The sequence below is a fragment of the Rattus norvegicus genome, chromosome 6 (genome assembly GCF_021556685.1).
Source record: "Rattus norvegicus strain SHRSP/BbbUtx chromosome 6, alternate assembly SHRSP_T2T, whole genome shotgun sequence".
Lineage (NCBI taxonomy): Eukaryota > Metazoa > Chordata > Mammalia > Rodentia > Muridae > Rattus > Rattus norvegicus.
In genome coordinates this window covers 128,743,708-128,766,804 of record NC_141539.1, presented here as the reverse complement: position 1 = coordinate 128,766,804, position 23,097 = coordinate 128,743,708, and the positions used below count along the sequence as shown (strand labels likewise).

The window sequence follows — 23,097 nt, the reverse complement described above, 5'->3', positions numbered from 1 at the left end:
TGGGAGGCTGGGACACAAGGATCCTCTGACCACCCCTCAATGTGTAGTTTCCATAGGACTTTATTATTATAAATAATTAGTAATGCCAATCTATTTCATCCTTAAATATAAACAAACATAAGATACAAAACCACAATCAGACACTAAACTTGAATGACTATGGTTAACAACAATTTGTTTTGCACTATAAAACAAAAAGAGCAGTCTCCACTGTGCGTTCCTGCTCTAATTCCTCCGGTTGGAGCTGTGTCCATTTTCTCTCCTGGAGAACTGGGAGACTGTTCTATAACTCTATACCTCTAGACCAGAAAGCTTTCCGCACCATTGATTCTTACCCTGATGCTGGAAACCTCCATTAACCTTATACCACTGTGGGGAATCTTCCCCCTCTCCTCTTTCCCTGCCTGCAATCAGAATGTCAGCCAATGGAATGGTATGCTCCACCACAGGCTGTCTGTGACCTGCAGGGGTCCGGGGACATCATGCTCTTCTTAAGATGTATAATTATGTTGCTTTCATGAAACCTTTATGCTTTTCTCAGAATTTAAACTGTTATCTCAGAAAATGTCAACTATGGTGAGGAAGAGAGGAACGTCTCCGAGATGCAAACCAAAGGAGAAAGGAATCTGTATCGCTCACTCACACTCATCCACCCCTTAGTTAAGGGATATTAAGTTTATTTTTCAGAGCACCATCAAAATCAATTATATTCTTTCATGCTCCTTAGAAACCTAACAATACAGCCCAACATTGCGAGTAAGTTCCATGTCAGCTTTCAGTGAGTGCAAATGTCAGACAGCGCTGACAGTTGCTGGACAATGTACTAAGGCATGAAGCACAGCACCTGCCCCACAGTGAGTGATCCTCACATCACTGTCCATTCAACTGTGCCACTTCCAACGAGACTTTAAAATGCATGCAGTGTTTCATTCACAAACGTCTTTATTTGCAGAGTGAATGCTTTCTATTCAAATTTCAAAATGAGATCATTTAAGAATCTGTCTGTATTCAGTATAAAATGCTGCATTCTTCACACTGGAAGATATTTCTGGTATTTTCTTACTGTGTCAACTCAGGAGAATAATGTCATAAACAGTACTAAAAGTGGATGTGGTAGATTTTTGCTGAATCAAAATATTGCTATATCACATCGACCAACTTTAAATAATCAAATTTCATATTGGTTTGATAGCCTGCGTTTCTGTTGTCTTCTTTCTATTGTGTCCTTCATCTTCCCCGCCCACCCCTGTGAAGTGTCTCTGAGAGCACAGGTCAGTGTTACAGATGGCACCGACGATGACTCACTCCAGAAGGCCAGTGAGTCAGGCCAGTGTTTCGATGCATCACAGTCTCAGGTAGACGCTGACTCTCTCAGAACATTAAGTTCAATCAACAGTCTTCCCAAAGTTGCCTGTGAGTGCCTGTTATTTCCAAACGCCATTCCAGGCTCTGAGCATAGAATGACAAGCCAAGTGACAAAGACTTCTGCCTTTATGGAAAAGGGAAAGATTGTAGGTGCCAAGGTCCAAAAGGACATGGTAGGCAGCTTTACTCTATCTGAAATGAAAAGTGATCTGTTTCAGTTTCCGTGCAGCGTCTATTACAAATTAACAGAAGCTGGATGCATTAAGGTGACAGAAATGTACTCTCCCATAGTTCTAGGAGGCAGATGTGCTAAAAGCAGCGTTACTCAGACCAAGGTGATCAGTGCCACATTCCCACCACAGGCTTCTGGCTATTGTGCTGTCCCTTCCAGGCTTCCCCCATCTTTCTCTGTCTTCACTGCTGTCTTTCCCACCCCATCTTCTGTCTTCTACTAGAAGACATGTGTTGGCATTTGGGCCCCATCTAAATGATCCAAGACCATCTATCTCCAGATCCATGATTTAAGCACATTTTGAAATTAGCTTGTTCTACAATAAAGTAGAATTTACAGTTTCCCAGGTTCAGAGCTTGATTCTTAGAGATAAAGGGAGGGTAAGTGAAGGGGACAGCATTCTGTCACTTCATTTCACCATTTAAGTAATAATTTTCACACACAAGGTTGGTATTTCTTAAAGCCCTCTCTGGGTGAGTGGCTTCTAGGTGGCAAAGTAGAAGCAATTGGTCCCGTGTGCAGCTGATGTAGTAACCAGACAAGGTGGCAAGGGCTGAGGAGTGAATTATACATTAAAGATCTGCAATCAGATCAGCCAATCATGAGGCTGACGAACTGCTATGGGCAGGTTGGTTAACTAGGGTCTCTTCCTCTGTGGGATGTGTCACAGAACCATTGTCTTGGCTCAGAGATTAAATCCATAAAACATCCAATAGCTGACCCCTATAGGACCTGAGTAAATACTCACTATAGTGATTCACTGTGCCTGACACTGCACATTTTCTGCTGAATGATAATATTATGTCATATACTTGGAACAAAATTTAAGAAAATGAACAAGTAAATGAATTAAAAAATTCAAGGAACAAGAAGAACTGCTTGGTGCTGTATTACAATGGAGTCCATTATACTGTGTTAGGCAAGTCCTTCATCTGTGATTTTATAAAGGAATACAGAGTTTAATAAAAATTCCTTCACTTCCAGAGAGCATAAGCCCAAGTTCAATATTAAAATTTAACATCTCAGAATTCAATGTATTAAGTTGTAGAAAATTACTAGATCAAATAATGACCATAGGATTAAATTATATAACAAGACTAAAATAACTATATCTTGAAGTATTATCATATTTATAGGACTTAAATTAGAAATCAAAACTTATTTTCTTTCTTGATTCTCACTTAAATTCTACCTTGAGAAGTACACAACACGTTGTCCATCCATCTACTTTGGATCTAGTTTTGAAAGGAAATTTTGTAAATATAATGAAATTAGTACAATTATAATCCTAATTTCTATATTTTACTTATTTTGTTTGTAGATTTAATTTTTAAGTATGTATGATTGTGTATGTGTATCTGTGTGGACGTGTTTGTATCTGTGTATGTGTACATGTGTGTATGTGTATGTGTGTGTGTGTGTGTGTGTGTGTGTGTGTGTGTGTGTGTATGTGTGTGTATGCATGTATGAACACATGAGAGTTCAATGCCTACAGAGGCCAGAAGAGGGCATTAGTTTCCCTGGAGCTGGAACAGTGGTCATAAACTCCCTTTTCTGGTGGCTGGGAGCTGAGCTCGGGTTTCCGTCCCTAACTGCTGAGCCATCTCTCCAGCATCTCGCCTGCTGCTTTAAGGTCAACGTTTCTTCATCTCAGCTAGATGTGCCTCACACCTTTGATCCCAGCCACTGGGAGGCAGAAGCAGAAGGAGTATTTTGAGTCTGAGGATAGCCTGATCTACATAGAAAATCCTAGGACAGCCAGGACTACTTAGAGAGACCTTCCCTCAAACAAACAAACAAAAGAAAGAAAAGAAAAGGCCAAATTCCTTCATTTTCAAAACAGTGGAAACAGGTTGCCTCATTTAAAAAAAATTTTAATTAAGACCAGTAGTAAGGATAAAATGCAAATGTAGTAAACAAACAAGGTCATCACCAGTATAATTTTATAACATGCATGACCAGCAAAATGCCCCATATCTCTTTCCTCGTGTTCTTTTAGGTGAAGCAAAGTAAGGGATGAGCTCTGAAAGCTGGTTAGGCTGGAGTCGCAAATGTGATAATGCCCTGGGAATAGTTACCTTCTGCATGATATACTCACTGCTTGTATTCTTAGGTTCTCTCAAAGTGAATCATGGAAGACCAACATTAGCAAGTGCTCAGATTACTACTGCCTGTGCGTTCAACGGACCATCTCACACTCTGAAAACCACCCAGATGCCCACACCAACCATCTGGATGCTGCTCCCCACTCCAACCCGATTGGAATTCATCCATTCCAATCCATTAAGGAATCCTGTTCATTCTAATAAGTGTATCTGAGACATCGATGCACACCACTCTATTGCTTTAGTTCACCATGTTAATCCAGCCTACCACCGACTCTTAGAGTCTTCTGACTAGAGCTTCCTGACTGACCCATTCTAGTCTACACACTAATCAAATGGCCACGAGATATGAACAAACAGTAGCTCTGATGCTCAAAGTCTCCAATAGCTTTCCACTGTCCTCAAATCCAATGTCACTGCCATTACTCCAGCCTGGTCTCTGTTCATACCCCACCCTTCCCACGAGCCCCAACCACACTTACCAAGTGCTTGCATCTCAGGGCACCTGCTGCTGCTTGGCACAGAGTTGCTAAGAAGCTCTCCTTGCCTTCCAGTGCATAGAAGGTCTCCTGTTAGCTTTACTACTTTGTCTCAGTGTCCGTTTGTTTGTCTTACACTCATCAGTTAGCACGAATCACGAGTGAGAGTCAGCCTTTTGTTTGATGACTTGTTAGTCTGGTCACCACCACACTGCAGCCTCTGAGAGAACAAGTCCCCTGTCTTTATTCACCTCTACTTCAGTCTTTACAGCTGTGCTCACACCTGGCCAGCAGTGCTCAGTTAATAAACACAAGAGACCATAAACGTCATCATTACTAAGTGCTCGCTCACTCACTCCAGCATACAACGTGGCTTTACCTCAAAATTAACTAAGAAATCAGCAGGATAGCAAGGCGAACAGAGTGGCTATGAGAAAAATGTTCTCTCAGCTTATCACCGGGAAGTAATCACTGGAAGAAGCCAGGCTGACCTGAAAAAGTGCCAGCCTGAAGAACCAGTAAGTCTTGATGCTCTCTGAGCACAGCAGTTTCAAAATCATTCGCAAACAGGCAAAGTCTCACGGGTGAAAATGCACTGATGAACATTGGCCCTCTTTGATTGTGTGTGAAGCTGTCTACAAAAGCACTGTCCTCGCTGTTACCCATTTAAGTCTATCTTCTCTGCTTCACGCAAATGCTCCTATGCAGAGCACAGAGTGCTCCACCACACGCCAGGGCCCCTGCACCCATCTGCATGGCTTGTGGACTTTCCTGGCGTGGCGCCCCTCCCACCTGAGACCCTCCTACCTTTTCTGTAACTCCTTCAAATAGTGTGGGCAGGAGAGATGAAGGCCCCAACCAATGGTTGCCTGCTACTTAACCTTAAGAGAGAATAAAAAGCTGGGGCGGTAGCTTAGCTGCAGAGTGCTTCCTGGCTTGTCCAGAGGCCCAGGCTTGAACCCCATAACCTGGGAATGACGATGTAATCTTCTAATACTAGTACTTGGGAGGTGGAGGCAGGAGGATCAGCAGAAGTTCAGGGTCATCTTCAGTTAGTTACAGACTGAGTTCCACACCAGCCTGGGTTACATAAGACCCTGACACACATACATACATACATACATACATACATACATACATACATACATACATGAAAATCATTCAGTAATTTAAATGTTTTCTTAAAACAAATTCATTAATGAGCATTAGTTTTGAACAATCATTAATGTTCTGTGTTAAAACTATTTCTTCAGCTGGGCATGATGGCACGCACCTTTAATGTCAGTACTCAGTAGGGAAAAGCAGATGGAATTAGAAGTCAGCCTGGTCTACAAAGAGAGTTCTAGGACAGCCAGGGCTACACAGAGAAACCCTGTCTCAAGAAACAAAAATATCTTGCATAACTCAAGCACACCTTATAGTCTCAGAAGATACATTTGAGACTGTATAAATACATTGTCTAAATGAAATGAATGCATATTCTTTTTTTAAGGGGAGGTGCTTTGGTGCTGGTGACTGAATTGAGCCGAGAGCCTCACATATGCAAGTTTCTTAGGAGTTACTCAATTGCCTAATATGAGCACAATAGTAAAATTTTGGCAGAACCTCTAAAGGTTGCTGCTGTCTACTTCACATCCTGTATTCTTGTTTTTATGTCTGAATGCTGGGTGCTGGAGAGATGGCTCAGCAACTACGAGTTACTGGCTGCTCTTCCAAAGGACCTGGATTCAATTCCCTGAAGCCATGTGGCAGCTTAAAACTAGAACTCCAGTCTCGGGATCCTAATAATAACCTCCGCTGACCTCTTTGGGAGCCAGGCATTCACTTTGGACAATCAATCTGCTCTCTGTGGACCAGACTCAGCCAGCTCAACACAATATGCAGAATGTTTGATTTTTTCTTTTACTTTAAACTTAACTTTCTTACCTATATTAACTCCCTAGCCAAGATGATTTTACCATTTAACTGATACCTCTGGCTGTCATGATAACAATGTTGGGTCAGTTAACACCACCAAAATCGAATGTATAACTAGACATGATCTATATAAGCTTACTCACTTCAAAACTGGGCATGATTCTGGGAAAAGAGACATAACAAAGCTTAATACACTCACGAATCACCATGGCACCCAATAATACCTCATATTGTCTCATAGAAGTGTGGGCTTCTTATAAACAGGACAGCATTTGGGACCACACCACATATCATGCCAAAAAGTAAACATCAAAGATATTCTAATGATTATGTTTTTAAATATGTAGAAATTAATTTGTAAACAGTTATAACCAAATAGAAAACTGGGGGCAAGTACACAAAGCTCATTCCTAGCCAGTATTATCTCCAATTGCAGGCAACCTCTGACCCCATCAGTGGTTATGATGCAGGAGAACTCAGCACAAAGACTGCTGTCTGGATTGCTCACCAAATCCTTGTTTAAAAACACTGTTCTCTGCACACAGGTACAAATAAATAATAAATATTGGTCATTAAATATCTACCCTGAATTATTAATAACCGATGGGCATTATGTACTTAGAGAAGAAATGTGATAGTAGAGAAAACACTTACGTTCAGAGCAAGAAGCTAGTTCTGAAAAAATTTAAGGAGGAATAAAAATAAACTAAAATAACACCCTTCATACGATGTCTTCAGAAGTCACCACAGGTCATGCAGGATCCTAGTTAAGCTATTACTGGTAATACAGACATAAATTATTGTGGTAACTTTTGAAAAGAAATAGCAAATGATATACCTATAATTTTATAGATAGTTACATTTTAAGCTATTAAAAATCTACCTTGTACAACTAATTTTCCTAAATATTTTTATCATAATTCAGATACACATAATAACATGTCTTCTACTCCATTAGTAGATAGAAGCGATCAGCAATGAAAGCTCTGGAATTTTCCTCCCAGTATTGACAAACATTATTGCTATTGAGGTGGGGGAACAAGAAATTGAAATCTTATTTCATACCAACTTACTCTGACTTTGGGTAAGACTCTCCGAAGTGTCTCGGTAGGATTCTGTCGCATCAAAAATGGAAGATTTGCAATCACACTTGCTCCTTGGATATCTTGACCAGCACTTACAAGGAAAATGCAAATTTTTAAATTTAAAATTAGGAGCTAAATTTTTAATTTAATGGGTTAATTTGAAAAATGACTGCTTTTAATGACTTCCTTACAGTGTTTTAAACATATTGTTGATATATAAAAATAAAACAGAAATAAAATGTTGTTAAATCTTATAATCAATACATGCAGACATTACAGTTTATACACATGTCATTAAGTGTTAGCAATCTTACTAATACCTTAAAATTCTCTTACACTTTTCTCTGAAATCTGACAGTTTGCTCTACTTTATAAAATATATATAAATAATATTTATAAATTTTATTATAAATAATAAAAATGCATTATGGCAAAATAGTAAAATAATAATCACAGCAACAGTTATAATAACATAGGTTAAAAACACGATTTTGAGTACACTGTAATGATTTGTGTAAACTGGCTCCATTAACTGCAAGAAAGTTCTAAAAGATACACTCAATTCTCTAACAGGCCACTCGGACATTTTATATAATACCTTTTTGGTGTAACATGCATTGAGGCTTTGTTCCCAAAATAACCTTTGTGGTATTCTAGAGGCCTAAATACTTTGGAAAAGTATTCTAATTCTTCTGGGAAAAAAAACATTTCCATGAACTACAAACACTTTTTTAAAGTACAGCCTGAGCAACACCAGTTTTGCAAGCATGTCAAGTGCTGGAGAGAAATCCCATCTTAAATGTTGGTGGTGCTACATTTAGTTACATACTTTTAATGAATTTAAATTATTTTTACTGCTATTCAAATAGAACTGTGATCATATGAAGGAGAATGGCACCATGGGCTCATATATTTGAATACTTGGTCCCCAGTTGGTGAAGCTATTTGGGAAAGATGTGGCCTCATTGGAGGTGTGTCACTGGAGGTGGGCTTTGAGTTTCAAAGGAGCCATTCTGAGTCTCCCTCTCTCTGCCTCGAGGTTGTGTTTCTAGTAAGCTCTCAGCTACTGTTCCAGCACTGTGTGCCTGCCTGCTCCCCTGCTCCCCACCGTGATGGTGATGGCCTCCGAAACTGGAAACTCTTTTACAGTGTTTTATCATAGCAACCGAAAAGTAACTGCAACAAGACTTATTCATGGTTTATGAGATGTATGTGAGCTTAAATATAAGGTGTTCACATAGATTTCTAGGTAATATTTTGTTTCTTCAGAGTTGTGCAGATTTGTCATAAGAAGCATGTTCTAGTTATGAGGAAACTGCCTGCCAGGGAGCAAGTCTTGGCCTGAGGCAGCATGGAGACCACAGAATACAGGGTGTCACAATCATTCCACTGCTCTTATCTTTATAACAAACCATTTAAAGACAACATGAAGAAAGAAAAGAGAGTTGCATGAATTAGGGAGCTATGCTAACCTAGGAAGATGGCCAGAAGGTGGAAACTAAAGTTCAAAACACATTACTTGTCAGAGGTTGAAAGGTAATGCCTAAAATACACCTGCATCCTACCCCTGGAGTGTGGGGTGCTAATGTTCAGAAGGGTCCTGAGGGAAAGAGAGCATCCTAGATTACTTAGGTCTGGTAACATGAGTGGACAGCAGACTGATGACATCACAGGCCAGGGCTATGCTGACACTCACTGCAGTGTCCATGAAAAAGGCCAAAAATGGATGTCTCCCTAGAATTCCTCCACCTAGAATTCTTGATTTGGGGCTTCTGGTCTACAGAACTACAAAAACAATAGACATTGTTTCAGGTTACCCAGTTTCTGATAATATCAGTCACATGGACAAATACACAACTATTGTGATTTAAGTGTGAATATAGGCCTGTGTGCTTGAACACTTGGACCTCAAAGGCAAAACATCCATGTTCAACACTGCCAAGGATAACAGAAAGGGTAACTATAACCTACTATTTGTCAACAAAAGAAAATTAAGGAAATGTATAAAATACAAAAGGATCGTAAGTCATTATTAATTATGAAAACATAGAACTGAGGAGATAAAATTCAGCAGAATATTGGAAAATGACTCAGTTAGAAAAGATGTGAATGAAACAGTCATTGCTAAAGAAAAAAGAGAAAATTTAAATATAACAGGAAAACAGGAAAAAGGATATGAGAAAAGTAACACCAAAGAAGGACAACAAAGATACAACACGCTGGCCGGAAGAGTCCAAGGACGAGCATCAAGCGAGGGATCTCATTTTTAAGTTAAAAATGGTTTAAAAAAGACTGGTCCCGGGGTTGGGGATTTGGCTCAGTGGTAGAGCGCTTGCCTAGCAAACGCAAGGCCCTGGGTTCGGTCCTGGGCTCCGAAAAAAAGAATAGGAAAAAAAAAAAAAAAAAAGACTGGTCCCCACAGGCTAGTATATTTGACTGCTTAGCCACCAGGAAGCCAGGCTCAGTGTGTGTGTGTGTGTGTGTGTGTGTGTGTGTGTGTGTGTGTGTGTGTGTGTGTGTGTGAGTTGTCTCTGTCTCTCCCGACCTTCCTATCTAAGGATCAGTCTGTAGTTTTAGCTACGTTTCTAGCACCGCACCTACCTGCCACCATGCTCCCTGCCGTGATATAAAGAACTAAGCCTCTGAAATTGTAAGCCGGCCCCAATTAAAGGTTTTCTTCTATAAGAGTTGCTTTGGTTGTTGTGTCACAGTAATGGAACACTGGCTAAGACACTGGCACTGGGCCTAAATAAGACTGGCCCCAACAACAAAGAGCTGTGGGTGAGAAGGGGCTCACAAGGCCACACCCACCACTTACTGCTAGCAACTAACATTCTGAGAGGAGGGAGGTGCAGTATCGAGCTGTGTACCCACTTTTGAGCCCAGGAGGCTCTGATGGGTAGTTCAAACCCATTGTCACACAGACCTTACAGATTAAACCCAATGGGACACAAAGGACACAAGTCATGAACATGAATGGAAAACGTTTGTATGGAGAAGGGAGAGTGAGTAATCAGAGAACACTATACACCATGTATGAAATGGTAAAGAAAACATTATTTTTAAAACAGACTGGCAAAATGGCTCAAAGGTAACAGTGCCATTCAATTCCTGGAACCTATATACAGGTGAAGGGAGAAAACCAACTCCACAAAGTTGTCCTCTGACTCTACATACATAAGTACATATTTAAATTAAATAATGAGCTATCTTTTAGTTCATTAGTTAACAGCACTTGCCATTCTCTCGGAGGTCCGAGTTAAAACGCCCAGCACCCACTACCACATGGTAGTCCTATCTGCAACTCCAGTTCCAAGGGATCTGAGCTCTCTTCTGACCTTCACAGGCACTAAGCTCACACGTGGTACACAAATATACACACAGGTAAAACACTCAGACATACAAATTTTAAAATAATTTTTCTAAAATTAGAAGAAAATGAAAGAACATACCGCATTCTAATAAATCAATCCAGTACAATCACCACTTAGATAAACTGTTGAACTTAAAATTATTTGGGTATCCAAATAAAATGAGCAAGTTACTTCAAGAGAAAATCATGCTGCCACTGATTTTGATACAATATTAACAAAGCAGTAATGATTCAGAGACTGACACTGCTTACTACACATAGGAATAAAGAGGCAAAAAAGTGAACCTAAACCATAATTCTCAAAATTGCTAACAAATACAAAAAATAGATTTCTATAATCAATTAATAACCCAGTTCTTCTCTTACCAGGAAGAAAAAAAAATATGGCATGGATAACACAGAGAGCACCATCAGTAAATAGCGAACCATGCTAACCCGCGGTCCAGTTGTCAGTGAACTCCCCATCCCTACCCACTTGTTTGGGGTCCATAGACAGTGCATAAAGACATCTCTCACCATCACAGTATACTGTCACCCAGCAGATAGAACCCAGGATGCTGCTAAACATCCTGCAGTGTACAGGACAACTCCCCACAGTGAAGAACATCCCTGTCTCAACGACAAAAATCCCCCAAGAAGCTCTGCCTGAGGCAGGGCAGCTGTTAGCTGAGCAAGGTGAGCACCAGGGCCACAGCGGCCATTTTCTACTTCAGCTTCATGCTCAGCTTAGGAGAAACCCAAGGGTCCCGACGTCAAGAGATACATGCAGTTGGGAACTCAGCATGATACAGAAGTGGCTCTCACGCTTAGCATGTTTGAGAATCTCCTTGGAGCACTTGGAAAAACTAAACCCAACCTCCAGAATCTGGTTTCATAGATTTGCTGAAGCCTAAGGGTTTGATTTCCCTCAGGTGCCCAGTGATTCTGCTGCTGTGGTCTGGACCTTGGGAGCCACCATGGTAGATCTTTCTTTAAATAAAAAATTAATTCTAGAAAGTGTATTGGTTAGTTTTTTGTCAAACTAGAATTGTCTGAGGAAAAGATCCTCAAATGAGGAAATGTCTCCATCGGGTTGCCTGTAGGCAAGTCTGTGGGATGTTTTCTCAGTTAATGACTGAGATAACAGGGTCAGGATCACTAGAAAGGTGCCGCCCCTGGGCAGGCTGGGGAAGCCATGAGGAGCAGTCCAGTAAGCAGCATCCCTCCATGGCCTCTGCTTCAGCTTCTGCCTCTATGCTCTTGCCCTGACTTCCCTGCAAAATGGACTAAAAGGCTTTTCCTCCCTGGATACTTTTGACTATGATGTTTATCAGAGCAAACCACCTAGGACCGGAAGGTAGACACCTGCCGAGTCACCACAACTTGTAGACTGAGTGAAATGAGCCATAAGCACAGCTGTTTGCCCGGTGAAGAAGCCTATCCAGTACAAGTCCCCCACCACCACCACCTCATCTGTCCTGAGAAATGATGTCATAACAAGGAGCACAACCAACAGCAGCACAAGCAGAGGGACTACAGTCTCTGCTGGCTACTTTTACGTCAACTTGATACACAAACTAAGTATCTGAAAGGACTGAGCCCCTATTGAGAAAAGACCTCCATAAGATCCAGCTGTAAGCAAGCCTTAGGGCACTTTCTTAATTAATGACTGATTGATCAGGAAGCACCCACCACATTTCAGATGCTACCATCCCTGGGCTGGTGGTCCTGGGCTCTATAAGAAAGCAGGCTGAGCAAGCCATGAGGAGCAAGCCAGTAAGCAGCATTCATTCATAGCCTCTCCATCCAGTGCCTGCCTCCAGGCTCCTGCCCTGCTTGAGTTCCTCTCTTGACTTCCTTTTATGTGATTGGAGGTATAAGCTGAATAAACCCTTTCCTCCCCGGTTGCTTTGGTTATGGTGTTTCATCACAGCAATAACAACCATAGTTAAGTCACTCTGATTAAATGCACATTAGAGGAAAGTGTGAGGAACAATCTGGAAAAGGGTTGCCAATAGGACAAAAGAGACATAAAGAACAGTAGACCTGTCTGCTAAAGTGGAAAGCTGAACTGGAATTTTTCAAGGCTGTGAGCCTTTGATTACCCTCTGCTGACTTTGGTCACAGTCAGGATAAACATAACAATCACGTGTGGTTAATACTTATCTGTACTACCACCACTGAGTGGAAGGGACCCAGAACAATATTCTATGAAAAAAGTTACTTAATGCACATATGCAATCTTTAAATAGTTATCTGATTATTCTTACCCTTTTTATTTAAACAAATTACATTTCTAAGACTTCAAAACCTCCAGCTTTCTATTGAAAGCCAGGCATGAAGAATACTCCTGGGTTGCCCCATGGCTCCTTCTGGCTAGTCTCCTGGCATGCTTCTCTTTAGGATGCTCACTCACTCAGAAACACGGTGCAAACGATTCACTCTAAAGCCACACAGCAAGCCGTTTCTCAACCACTGAAAAGAACTGGGTTAATCATCTCACTTGTACACCAAAGGTTAAAAAAAGGAAGAGGAGAAAATATAAAACTAAATAAATGGATTTAGGACAGCTAGCTTTCAAATTCTCAATTAGTGTTACTAATTATTTGCTTTCCCCTGGGAGATACACCTATTTTAAAATGCCTTTTCGATGATACATTAAGCCAGGCATCTGTTACTATGATAAAGTTTGGTTGTCACTGCTGCCACTCCCTCTGCTGTGACAGTAAACACCATTCAGGGGACAGGGACCAACTGGCCGTTTCCAACCTCCTCTCCTCTAGGGTGTTCGGCCCAGATCTTGTACTTTCCACACCTGGCACACAGGCACACGGTAAACCTTTATTTACCTCTACTTCACGCCAGCCTTCCACGTCTGTTGTCAAAGGCTGGATCTTTTAACCACGTCCAGAACCTTAAACTCTGTGAGCTCCCTTGCTGACCAGAACCCTTGACTTTGCATTTTTTCCAAGAATGAAACCAGTTCCACTCTCACTACAATCCCAGTCCCTCAGCTCTGGACTCTCCAGTTTCTAACATTAACATTCCCCCTGGTTTTCTTTCTTCTGTGCCAACCTTACCCTCATAACTATGTCAGTTACACTTTCACCAAATCATTATTTCTTTGCCCCCCCATAACAAGATAAAATAATGTCTTGTATACTACATGCCAGGCCTGTGCTAATAAACATCTGACTTACTGCACAGTGGCTAATTCTCTCAACAATTAGTTAGATACTATCACCGGCTACATCCTATTTTCTCTTTAGAAAGATAAAGGGTCTAAAGTGATCCATCCTGTACAACTCAAAATATACGCTGTCAATCACTATACTATACACTGTACACTACACACTACACAGCCTCTGCTGTGTTTGAATGTGTGGATGTACACCATCTCATGTTGGGACCCCTGGTCCCAGATGGGATGCTATTTGGGGAGGTCTCAGAACACTTAGGAAATGGAGCCATGTTGGCAGATGTGGAACACTAGGGGCCAGTATTCTAAATTCTGGTCTAGCTACCTCTGCTCACATCTGCTACTGTGGCATAGCATGGCACAAGTTCTCCCACCCACGCATGAAGCCGCCCTACTCTACTCCTCCATCATCCCTGTGAACCATGAGTCAAATTCTCCCTTCACTGAGTCACTTCTATGAGGCATTTGTCGGAGCCACAAGAAAAGTAACTAATACAAACTAAATGGATAACCGGGATCAAGCCTTTCCTGCCACTGTACTCATCCACTCTGGCTCCTAACCTAAGCTATGCAGCCCACTCCTATGGAACAATACACAAAGTGATAATCAATTTGAGACAGTCAAGGAAGGAAGGTTGATGTGTATGTCTGAGAGAGGAGAGCAGGACATGGTAGCACATACCTATAACCTCAAGCAACAGAGAGAATGAGAAGGATAGAAGTTCAGGGCTAGCCTGGGCTATACAATGAGACTCTATCAAGAAAGACAAGGGGCGAAGGGAAGGAGGGAGGGGGGAAGGGAGAGAGGAGGGAAATTGAAAAAGACTCTCTAGTCTCTCAAAATGAGGCTACGTGCTGTAGTTTATGAAACCCTTGTCCAATCCCATCAAGTGACAAAAGGCCAAGAAAGAGATAGGGATGTAGCTCAATGGCAGATTGTTTGCCTAGCACATAAGGAACCCTGGGTTTGATCGACAGCAATTACAGTGAATCTATATCCTTAAAATATTGTGACTACTCTAGGACCTTGCTCCAACCATCTAAAAGCTCAAAATTCAGCAAGAAGACGGGTTCCCATGATAGGAAGATGAGCTACATAGCATAAAGTCCTCTCCTGTCCTGGCCTGAACAGTCTACATAGTTTCCTTAATCCTAACCAGTTACTAAAGAGAGAGAAGTGCAGTAGATGGTACCCACAAAAGATAGGCCGACCTGTCACTACTGCATCTGAGAACCTCACTAGTACTATTTGATTGACAATGCTTGGGGTTTAAATGGCCTGTGCTCCCTACAGAGCCAAGGGGACCTTGCAAGTGGCTCTCTCTCACTCAAGATCAAACACAGCACAGAAATCATTGACACTGTGTTTGAATTTATGAAGAAGTGGGTGCCAAACAGGCCTTGCTTTGTGATCATAACAATAACTATACTCCATATAGTTATTTATTTCTTTATTCATCAAAATCAACATTAAATCTTCAAAACATTGTTTTAGAAGATTTATAAAGTCAGAGAACCATCAAACCTGCTTATAATCACCATCATACATCTTTTAAGAAAACTAATGCAAGTGTAAAAAAATTAACACGGAGGGCCTCGCTTACTACATGAGGCAAAGCACAATCCATACAGTATTTCATTAATCTTTACATTATAGAAGAAATATATTTCTATAGCTTAAAATTGAGTAAACTGAGACCCAGGGAGGAAACAATGGCTTGCTCAAAGTTATCAATTAGTAAAAATTACAGAAGGATTTCATCCTACAATTTCTAAGTCCATAATACTTAGCAAATCTCCTCAGATCACAGTGCCATAACAAGAGACAGATTAACAGTCAACATTAAAAAAAAGAAGGGAGGGAGGGAGGGAGGGAGGGAGGGAGGGAGGGAGGGAGGGAGTTCTCTGGGCTGGAGACATAGTTCAATGGGAAGGACTTGCCTAGCACTGAGTTTGATCCTCATTGCCACTGAAAAAGGAAATCTCTATGTTGAAACTGCCACAAGAGTTGTCAGATGCTTGTTTGATAGCATCAATGCTTGTAAAAACTACTTTACTGTGAGTCCTGATATGTGCCCTCTACTATCAAAATGCTATGTTTGTGGCTGGGGGCGGGGGGGTGTTTGCTGTAAAGAGCCAAAACCCTCAGCTTTACTAAACATTAAACAGCCTCTGGTTGTGGGAAGGCCTCCAACTACCTAAAATTGAGCTGCTTCTCTATCTTCCTCTTTTTACAGAGGTACAAACAGATCTCTGACTCTTAAACATACATCTTGGAGTTAGCTTCCCTCTCCTCACACTTCATAAGAAACCTCACAGCACTCCACAGCAGGACAAAATCTCTACTTGCCCTGGAGTAGAACTAGATACCCAGCACACCTGACGTATCATTAAATTTTATTTTTGTGTAATTTACTTTGATTTTTTCCGTTTTATAATTCCATGGTAAGATTATTTTTGGTGTTAGCATTGATGTTTTATTAGACATAGACATAAGGGCTGGAGAGATGGCTCAGCCGTTAAAGGCTAGGCTCACAACCAAATATATAGACATAGACATAAAATAAGTACTATTAAATTTTTGTTACATATATATGTATGTATGTATTGATAATCACACACACAAACATGCACTCGTATATAGCCAATCACAATTTAAAATGCATTCCTGTTGGTGAGCACACAGGCAGAAAAGATTAATAATGAGGATAAAAGTTCTATGGGTTCTGCAGACTGATGGGAAGTCATGGAGGACTGCTTTCACCCTGAGCAAGTGGTAGTGCTGAAAGGCACAAAGGTCTGCAAAATACAAAGGTTTCTGGAAGCTCGTTCTCTGTTAGGCTTTTAAAACAACTGTATGATTTCCCCATTAACTAAAAACTTTGGAAAGAAAATCTTTTCAAAATGCATCTAAAACATAGTTTTGATACGTCACGGCACAGCAGGAGGGATAGATTATCCAAGATGATTTAAGAGAGACACTCAGAAGGGAAAATGAAATGGCAAACAACACTTGTGAAGCCTGGCATCAGAGGAAAGGTGTGATAAGCAGCTACTGCAGGAAAAGGAGAAGACCCAATTACCCAGCCTTCAGAAGACAAGTAGACTGACGGGGTCAATCCTGCAGGAAATATTTATCCAGAACTGCTGGGCACCAGGCACTGTTCTCAATCCTCCAGCACAATCTAATAATAGACTTTGTCAGGCAGCAATTAGTGGCTGGCACTTCAGAGGACTGATGGGAAAGGAAGAGCACACAATTGAAATGATTTAAAAGGGTAGTCGGGCTTCAATAACAAATGAACATATTTAGATTAAAAAGTGGTGAATGCGGGGCTGGGGATTTAGCTCAGTGGTAGAGCGCTTACCTAGGAAGCGCAAGGCCCTGGGTTCGGTCCCCAGCTCCGAAAAAAAAAAAAAAAAAAAAAAAAAAGAACCAAAAAGTGGTGAATGCAATTTCACATTTGAAAGGCCAACAAGATATTCTAAAGGAGACATCTTGTAGAAGTAGCTCGACCTGACGCTCAGGGGGAAAAAGTCAGGGGCAGCTACCTACAGTCCAGATTTGGAGACAATACCATGGAAACAATGACCAAACTCCAGAGTGAACAGCATGAGCCACACAGAGAGTCCAATAACACACAACACTCCCTGCCTCTTCATATGGCTGGGAAGTAAGACTCTGAGTTGGAAGAAATGAAGGACAAACAAATCAGTTATAACACATAAAGGGATCTTGAGTCAACTAAGTGAGTGTGCAAAAGCTGTGTGGAACACTGACTCCTTCTCCCATCAGGAGAAGAGACACAAAGGGACCCAAGCCTTCACTTTAGACTGTAAAGAATGTGAATTCCCTTTACTGTGCAGATACCCAAAAGAATCAAAGTCAGCTACTGTGGAGACCAGCAAACCTATAGTTAAGGATGCACTGCTAACAATGCCCGAGTTACAGACTCAGCCTAGGCTCCCTTCAGTGAATGAGAATGAAACCTATGCATGTGTGCATGTACATGTGTTTATGTTTGTATGATACACACACACACACACACACACACACACAAAGACAAAGAAAGATGAAAGTATGTTGTTTTCAGGAAAACTGAAGGAACGAGAAATCATCCTCTTAGTGAAATAAAAAGTTCTGCAAGTGTCTCTCATATGGAATCTAGGAGATGGGAACACCTGAAAATAAGAGTAATGTTATTAGGGATATGCATGGACAAAGCGGGGACAGGACAAGAAAAAGTAACAGGAAAATATAAAAGTACATTCTATCCATGTACAGAAAACCCCTCATTTGGTAAAATCAACATAGGCTGACTTTTAAAAGAATGTCAGTTTCATACAGTCACTATTGTAAGCCTCTTTCAATGCTTTTTCCAAGGTTTTTTTTTTAATTTTTATTTTATATATATGTTTTCTATGCATGTGTGCAGTGCCAAAAGAGGGCTTTGAACACTATGACTGCCCTGAGGAGACCCCACTCCAACTGTGAGGAACACCTCAGCTTTGCTACAGTCCTCACTTCTGTTTCAGGAGGCTTTCCTCAGGAACAAGCACTCCAGACAACATCCAGTGGCCGTAAGGCTCAGCGAAAGAGGTGACTTACTCCACCCTGCAGCTAACCTCAGGTGGGATGTCTTGGAAGGGAGCACCTCCTCACTGACCCATCGAAAGGCCTGTGGTTGGAGTACAGGGAAAGCAGGCACAGTGAAGTAAGACTGTGATTGGTGAATGGTTGCTCACAAGCATGCCAGGCCCCTGTGACTGTCCACAGCATGCTGCTTTTAACTCTGCAGAATGACTCCAGTGGCTTCTCTCTGCTGCACTGCCCTCTGCACTGCAGCACTGGACTCCAAGAAAGGTTTGTCCCAAATGGACTTTTACTGCCTGGTTAAAGTTTTTACTACAGGTAGAACAGACTGAGCAGGTAATACCAAAAATGGATGAAACCTTGAGCTTTCAGCCCCAAGAACCCTGTAGCAGCAACTAAAACTTGCTGCAGAGTGACTTGTTCATTCGGCACTTAGAAGGTGGCTTAGGAGTTCCAGACTAAGGAATGCGATAATGAAGGACTGCAGAATGAGAGAGACCGCAGAACGCAGACAGTTGCTGAAAGAGCATCCATCGTGCCAAGGGTTAAGAAGCAAAGACACAACAGCACCCCAAGCTCAAAGGCTGCAAGACCAGCAGGTGGGTACAAGAAGCCACAGGCACTCACAGCCCAAAGCAGTAAGCCACTGACCTGGGCACCAAGCTAAAACAAGCCTTTCTGGTCTAGAAAACTTGGAGCCATGAGTCCCTAGTTCTCAAGGCCAGAGGGCTATGGCTTCTAGGTTCACAAGCCTGGCCAGCAAGCCTCTGGAGCTCAAGAGCTCAGGATGTCACACTATGGGCGCCGCTCCTCTCACCTACTCCTGATATCTACCCAAAGAGATCAAAGAGCCTTTCAGCCAGCCATCTGTAACACGAAAGACAGGATACAGCAGGACAGGATAGAATGTGGGAGTTAAACAAGGACTTAGAAATACAAAGAACCTCCCTCATGACCTTCACTTTGTGACAATAAAGAAAGCAACCAGGATACTCGTTCAAAGCCATCCAACTATCGGGGTAAAAGAAAAATCTCCATAAAGCAAGAACCCGATTAAACAGTTATGTATTGGTCCTCTAGGACCTTACGTGAGTTCCCAAGTAACTCTTCACTTCATTTCACACGTGCATATTTTCCTTAAGAGAGTCAATTTTCCTCTTGCTGTTCCTCATAGTAAATAAGTATTTTAGGTAATTCTGCCATTTCTTTTAATAATATATAAAGTACTAGCATTAAAGGTAACGTATAAAAAGGGGATTTTAAGCTTCACTGAGGCATAACTGACAAAATTTATATATATTCAAGACATAAAACACAGTGAGGTCTTACCTTTTGTAAGGTAAATTGACAACTTACAATCACACGCACACGCACATGCAGACACACACACACACACACACACGTAGTCATCAGGATGCTTTGAGAACTATACACACTGTGCAGTGGTTACCAGAAAAGACTAATTAGCATATCTATTAGCTCACAGATGTTCTGTAGCAAGGATTCAGTAGAGTTGCATAAAGACCTTTGTGCTACCAAGGGACCACACATATGACAGTGGTCCAGTAAGATCACATGGTCTATTTCTGCAGCCATCTTAATTTTTATAAGGGACAGAAAAGAAAAAAAAAAACTAAATACAAAGCAAGGAGAAGGAAAGAAATAGCAGAAAGTAGAGCCAAAGTCAGTAAGGCTGAGAACAACAAAGTCTTCATTAGAATGGCTGTCAAGTCAAAAGCTGGTTGATACAGCCACAGCTAAACTGACCAAGGAAAAGCACCAATCACAGAAACCATAGAGACTGCTGTACAGGTCACAAACCCTGAGAGAGCAATACGGACACCAGCAGAGCATAACCCAATTCTCATAACTCAGACAAAGTACAGTAAGAACTTAACAAACTACCAAAGTCCACTGAAGAAGAAACAGATGGTGCAAACAGTCCTACATCTATTTGAGCCGTCTAGAGGTTTTACTAAGAACTTTCAAAACATTTCACCACTAGGTGGCTTAATTTATAAAATCTACATTTGAGGCAAGAGCACCATTTCTATAAAACTGCATCCAGAAGTAGGAGCCCCATCTCAACATACTTTCTGAATGTTACAGCACACACGTAGGCCAAGATCACAAGAAGGGAGAACTACAGGCCATGGCTCTCCTTAACATGGATGAAGAGTCCAGGAGCTGGGAGATGGCTAAGTTGGGAAAGTGCTTGCTTGCAAGCAAGAGGATGTGAGTTTGGCCTCAGACCACATAAAAGCTGGGACCAGCAGCACATGTCTGGGGAAGTGGGTACGGGAAAGTCTGGGGCTCATGCTCAGTCCAGCCAAATCTACAAGCTCTGTGTTTAGTGAGAGACTCTATCTCAAAAACTAAGATGGAAAAAAAATTAAGAAAGATACCCTCAACCTCTGCCTCCACATGCATGCACACATACATACACATATATGGACACAGAGAATAGAGAAAGGTCCTAAAAAGGCATTAACAAATGAAGTCCAGAAGCATCTGACACACCGTCATGATATGTTGGATCTCCTGAGCATGCATATTGAAAGCCATCTCCTTCCATCATCACAGGCATAACAAGAGGCATCTTCCCCCACAGTGTGACCAAGCCGCCCTTTCGGCGAATCCTTTTCCTCTTTGAAACTATCCAGTTTTCAAGCAAATATAAATCATAGTTTTGTGCTAGCTAATTGGGACAGGAGGCTGAACAATCCTTTCACACAGGTCACCTAAGAGCATCAGAAAACAGATACTTACATTATGATTCATAACAGTAGCAAAATTACAGTTATTAAATAAAAATGAAAATAATTTTATGGCTGGGGCTCACACAACATGAGGAACTATATTAAAGGGTTTCAGCATTAGGAAGGTTGAGAACCTCTGAGCTAAGATTTATCTGAAAGGAGGGACCCTCAATTGAGAAAATGCCTCCATAAGATCTGGGTATAGGACATTTTCTTAATCCATGATTGATGGAGGAGAGCCCAGCCCACTGTGGGTGGGGCCATCCCTGGGCTGGTGGTCCTGGGTTCTAAAAGAAAGAAGGCTGAGCAAGCCAGGGGAAGCAAGCCAACAAGCAGCATCTACTGCAGGCTCTCTGCACCAGCTCCTGCCTCAGAGCTGTTGTTGCTCTGCCGGAGGTCCTGCCCTCAGTGTTTTTAATGATGACCTATTCTATGGAAATGGGAGTGAAATAAACCCTTTCATCCCCAAGCTGCTTTTGGTCCTGGGGTTTCATCACAGCAGTAGGCATTTGTAATAAGTGAACATACTTTATAAACAGTAATTAGAGATCTTCCAATGTCACTTTAAAGCAAATCCAGTTTATAGCACATTACAGAAGGACTTCAGTGAAGGGCTGGAGAGCTGGCTTGGTGGTTACAAGTATTGACTGTTCTTTCAGAGGGCCTAGGTTCAATTCCTAGCACTCACACACAGCTCACAACCATCTGTAACTCCAGTTCTTGGACATCAAATGCCCTCTTCTGGCCTCTAAGGTACCAGGTATGCACATATTTCACAGACATACATGCAGGCAAAATGCAGTCTCAATTTTACGCTTAAATCTATAAACATCTGTATGCTACCTAGAACTCATTCTGCCCCAAATACTGCTAAAAAAAAATGCAGCTACAATTTGTAAAACTCTTTAGAAAGAATTTAAAATTTTTAACTTCAAAAGCTATTTTTTCCAGGTTAGTAAAATGATATATCTGTGGTTTGATTATATTCCATAATCCAATCCATAATGAAGCACAGCCACTTTCTGAGTTATGAATAACGACCTTAAACATGACCTTTTTATTTTATTTTTGAAATTATAATTAAAACATTTCTCCCTTTTCCTCCCTCCAAACCCTCCCTTATGCCCCTTCCCATTCTCCTTGAAATCCACGGCCTCTTTTTTCATTGATTGTCCTTGCACATTCTGTGTATGTATTCCTAAACATAACCTGCTCAGTCCACACCACGTCATTTGTATGTCTTTTCAGGGTTGACAATATGGCACTGGACAACCCACTGTCGTGCTCTTCCCTGGGGAAAACCACCTCTGCTGCTCCCAGCCTTCCTCAGGTGCCTATAGTTCTCTGTGTAGGTTGAGGCTTGCCCTTTGGCTCTGAGGCTAACCATCTTAAAGTTTAACCCACAATGGTCTCTACTAGCAACACCTAGTGGTTGAAATGTGAAACTGCTGTTCAATCTCATCTCCGAAACAAAAGGACAGGTTCTCTCAGACACAGCAGCTGAAAGGCTTGGATGACAGAACATAAGCCAATTACCTGATTTTACAATAGCAAACTGCCCTTTACTTAGGCCATATTGAAGAAACATTGAGACCTGTTCTTACTTGTAGCATTTACAAACTCTAACTGAAAATGGAGCATAGATCTAAAATGCAAAAGCTAAACTCTTAAAAACTTAAAAAAAAAAAAAAGTAAAAATATCTTGGCGACCTGTTAGGCAAAGACCCCCTATAAATAAGACATAGAAAGTACTAACTATGAAGGAAAAACATCAATTAACCATGTCTCATCAAAATTAAAAGGTTTTTCTTTTCCAAAGATAAGCCACCACCTGGAAGAAAGTATTTGGAAAGGCTATCCAACAATGAGCCAAGACTCAGACACATCACCAAGAAAGACTGCTCATGGCTGCTTCATAAACAAACATGACCTCCACTGGCCATTGGCAAACCCAAACTAGGACTAAATGAAATATCATGTAATGAATATAATGAAATACCATTACACACA

At 41.3% G+C, this 23,097-nt stretch overlaps 1 protein-coding gene across 4 annotated transcripts in view; it reads right to left on the bottom strand.

Moving 5' to 3' along the window:
* Positions 1-23,097, bottom strand: part of Ppp4r4 (protein phosphatase 4, regulatory subunit 4) — a 90,618-nt gene that overhangs the window by 55,398 nt on the left and 12,123 nt on the right. For 3 of the 4 annotated variants that reach the window (XR_015622111.1, NM_001414974.1, NM_001134632.2), the window contains 1 exon segment: positions 7,172-7,274. Coding sequence is in view for 2 of the 4 variants with exons in the window: in NM_001414974.1 (NP_001401903.1) it covers positions 7,172-7,274 (103 nt within the window). In the remaining 2 variants the exon portion in view is untranslated. 4 annotated transcript variants of the gene reach the window in all.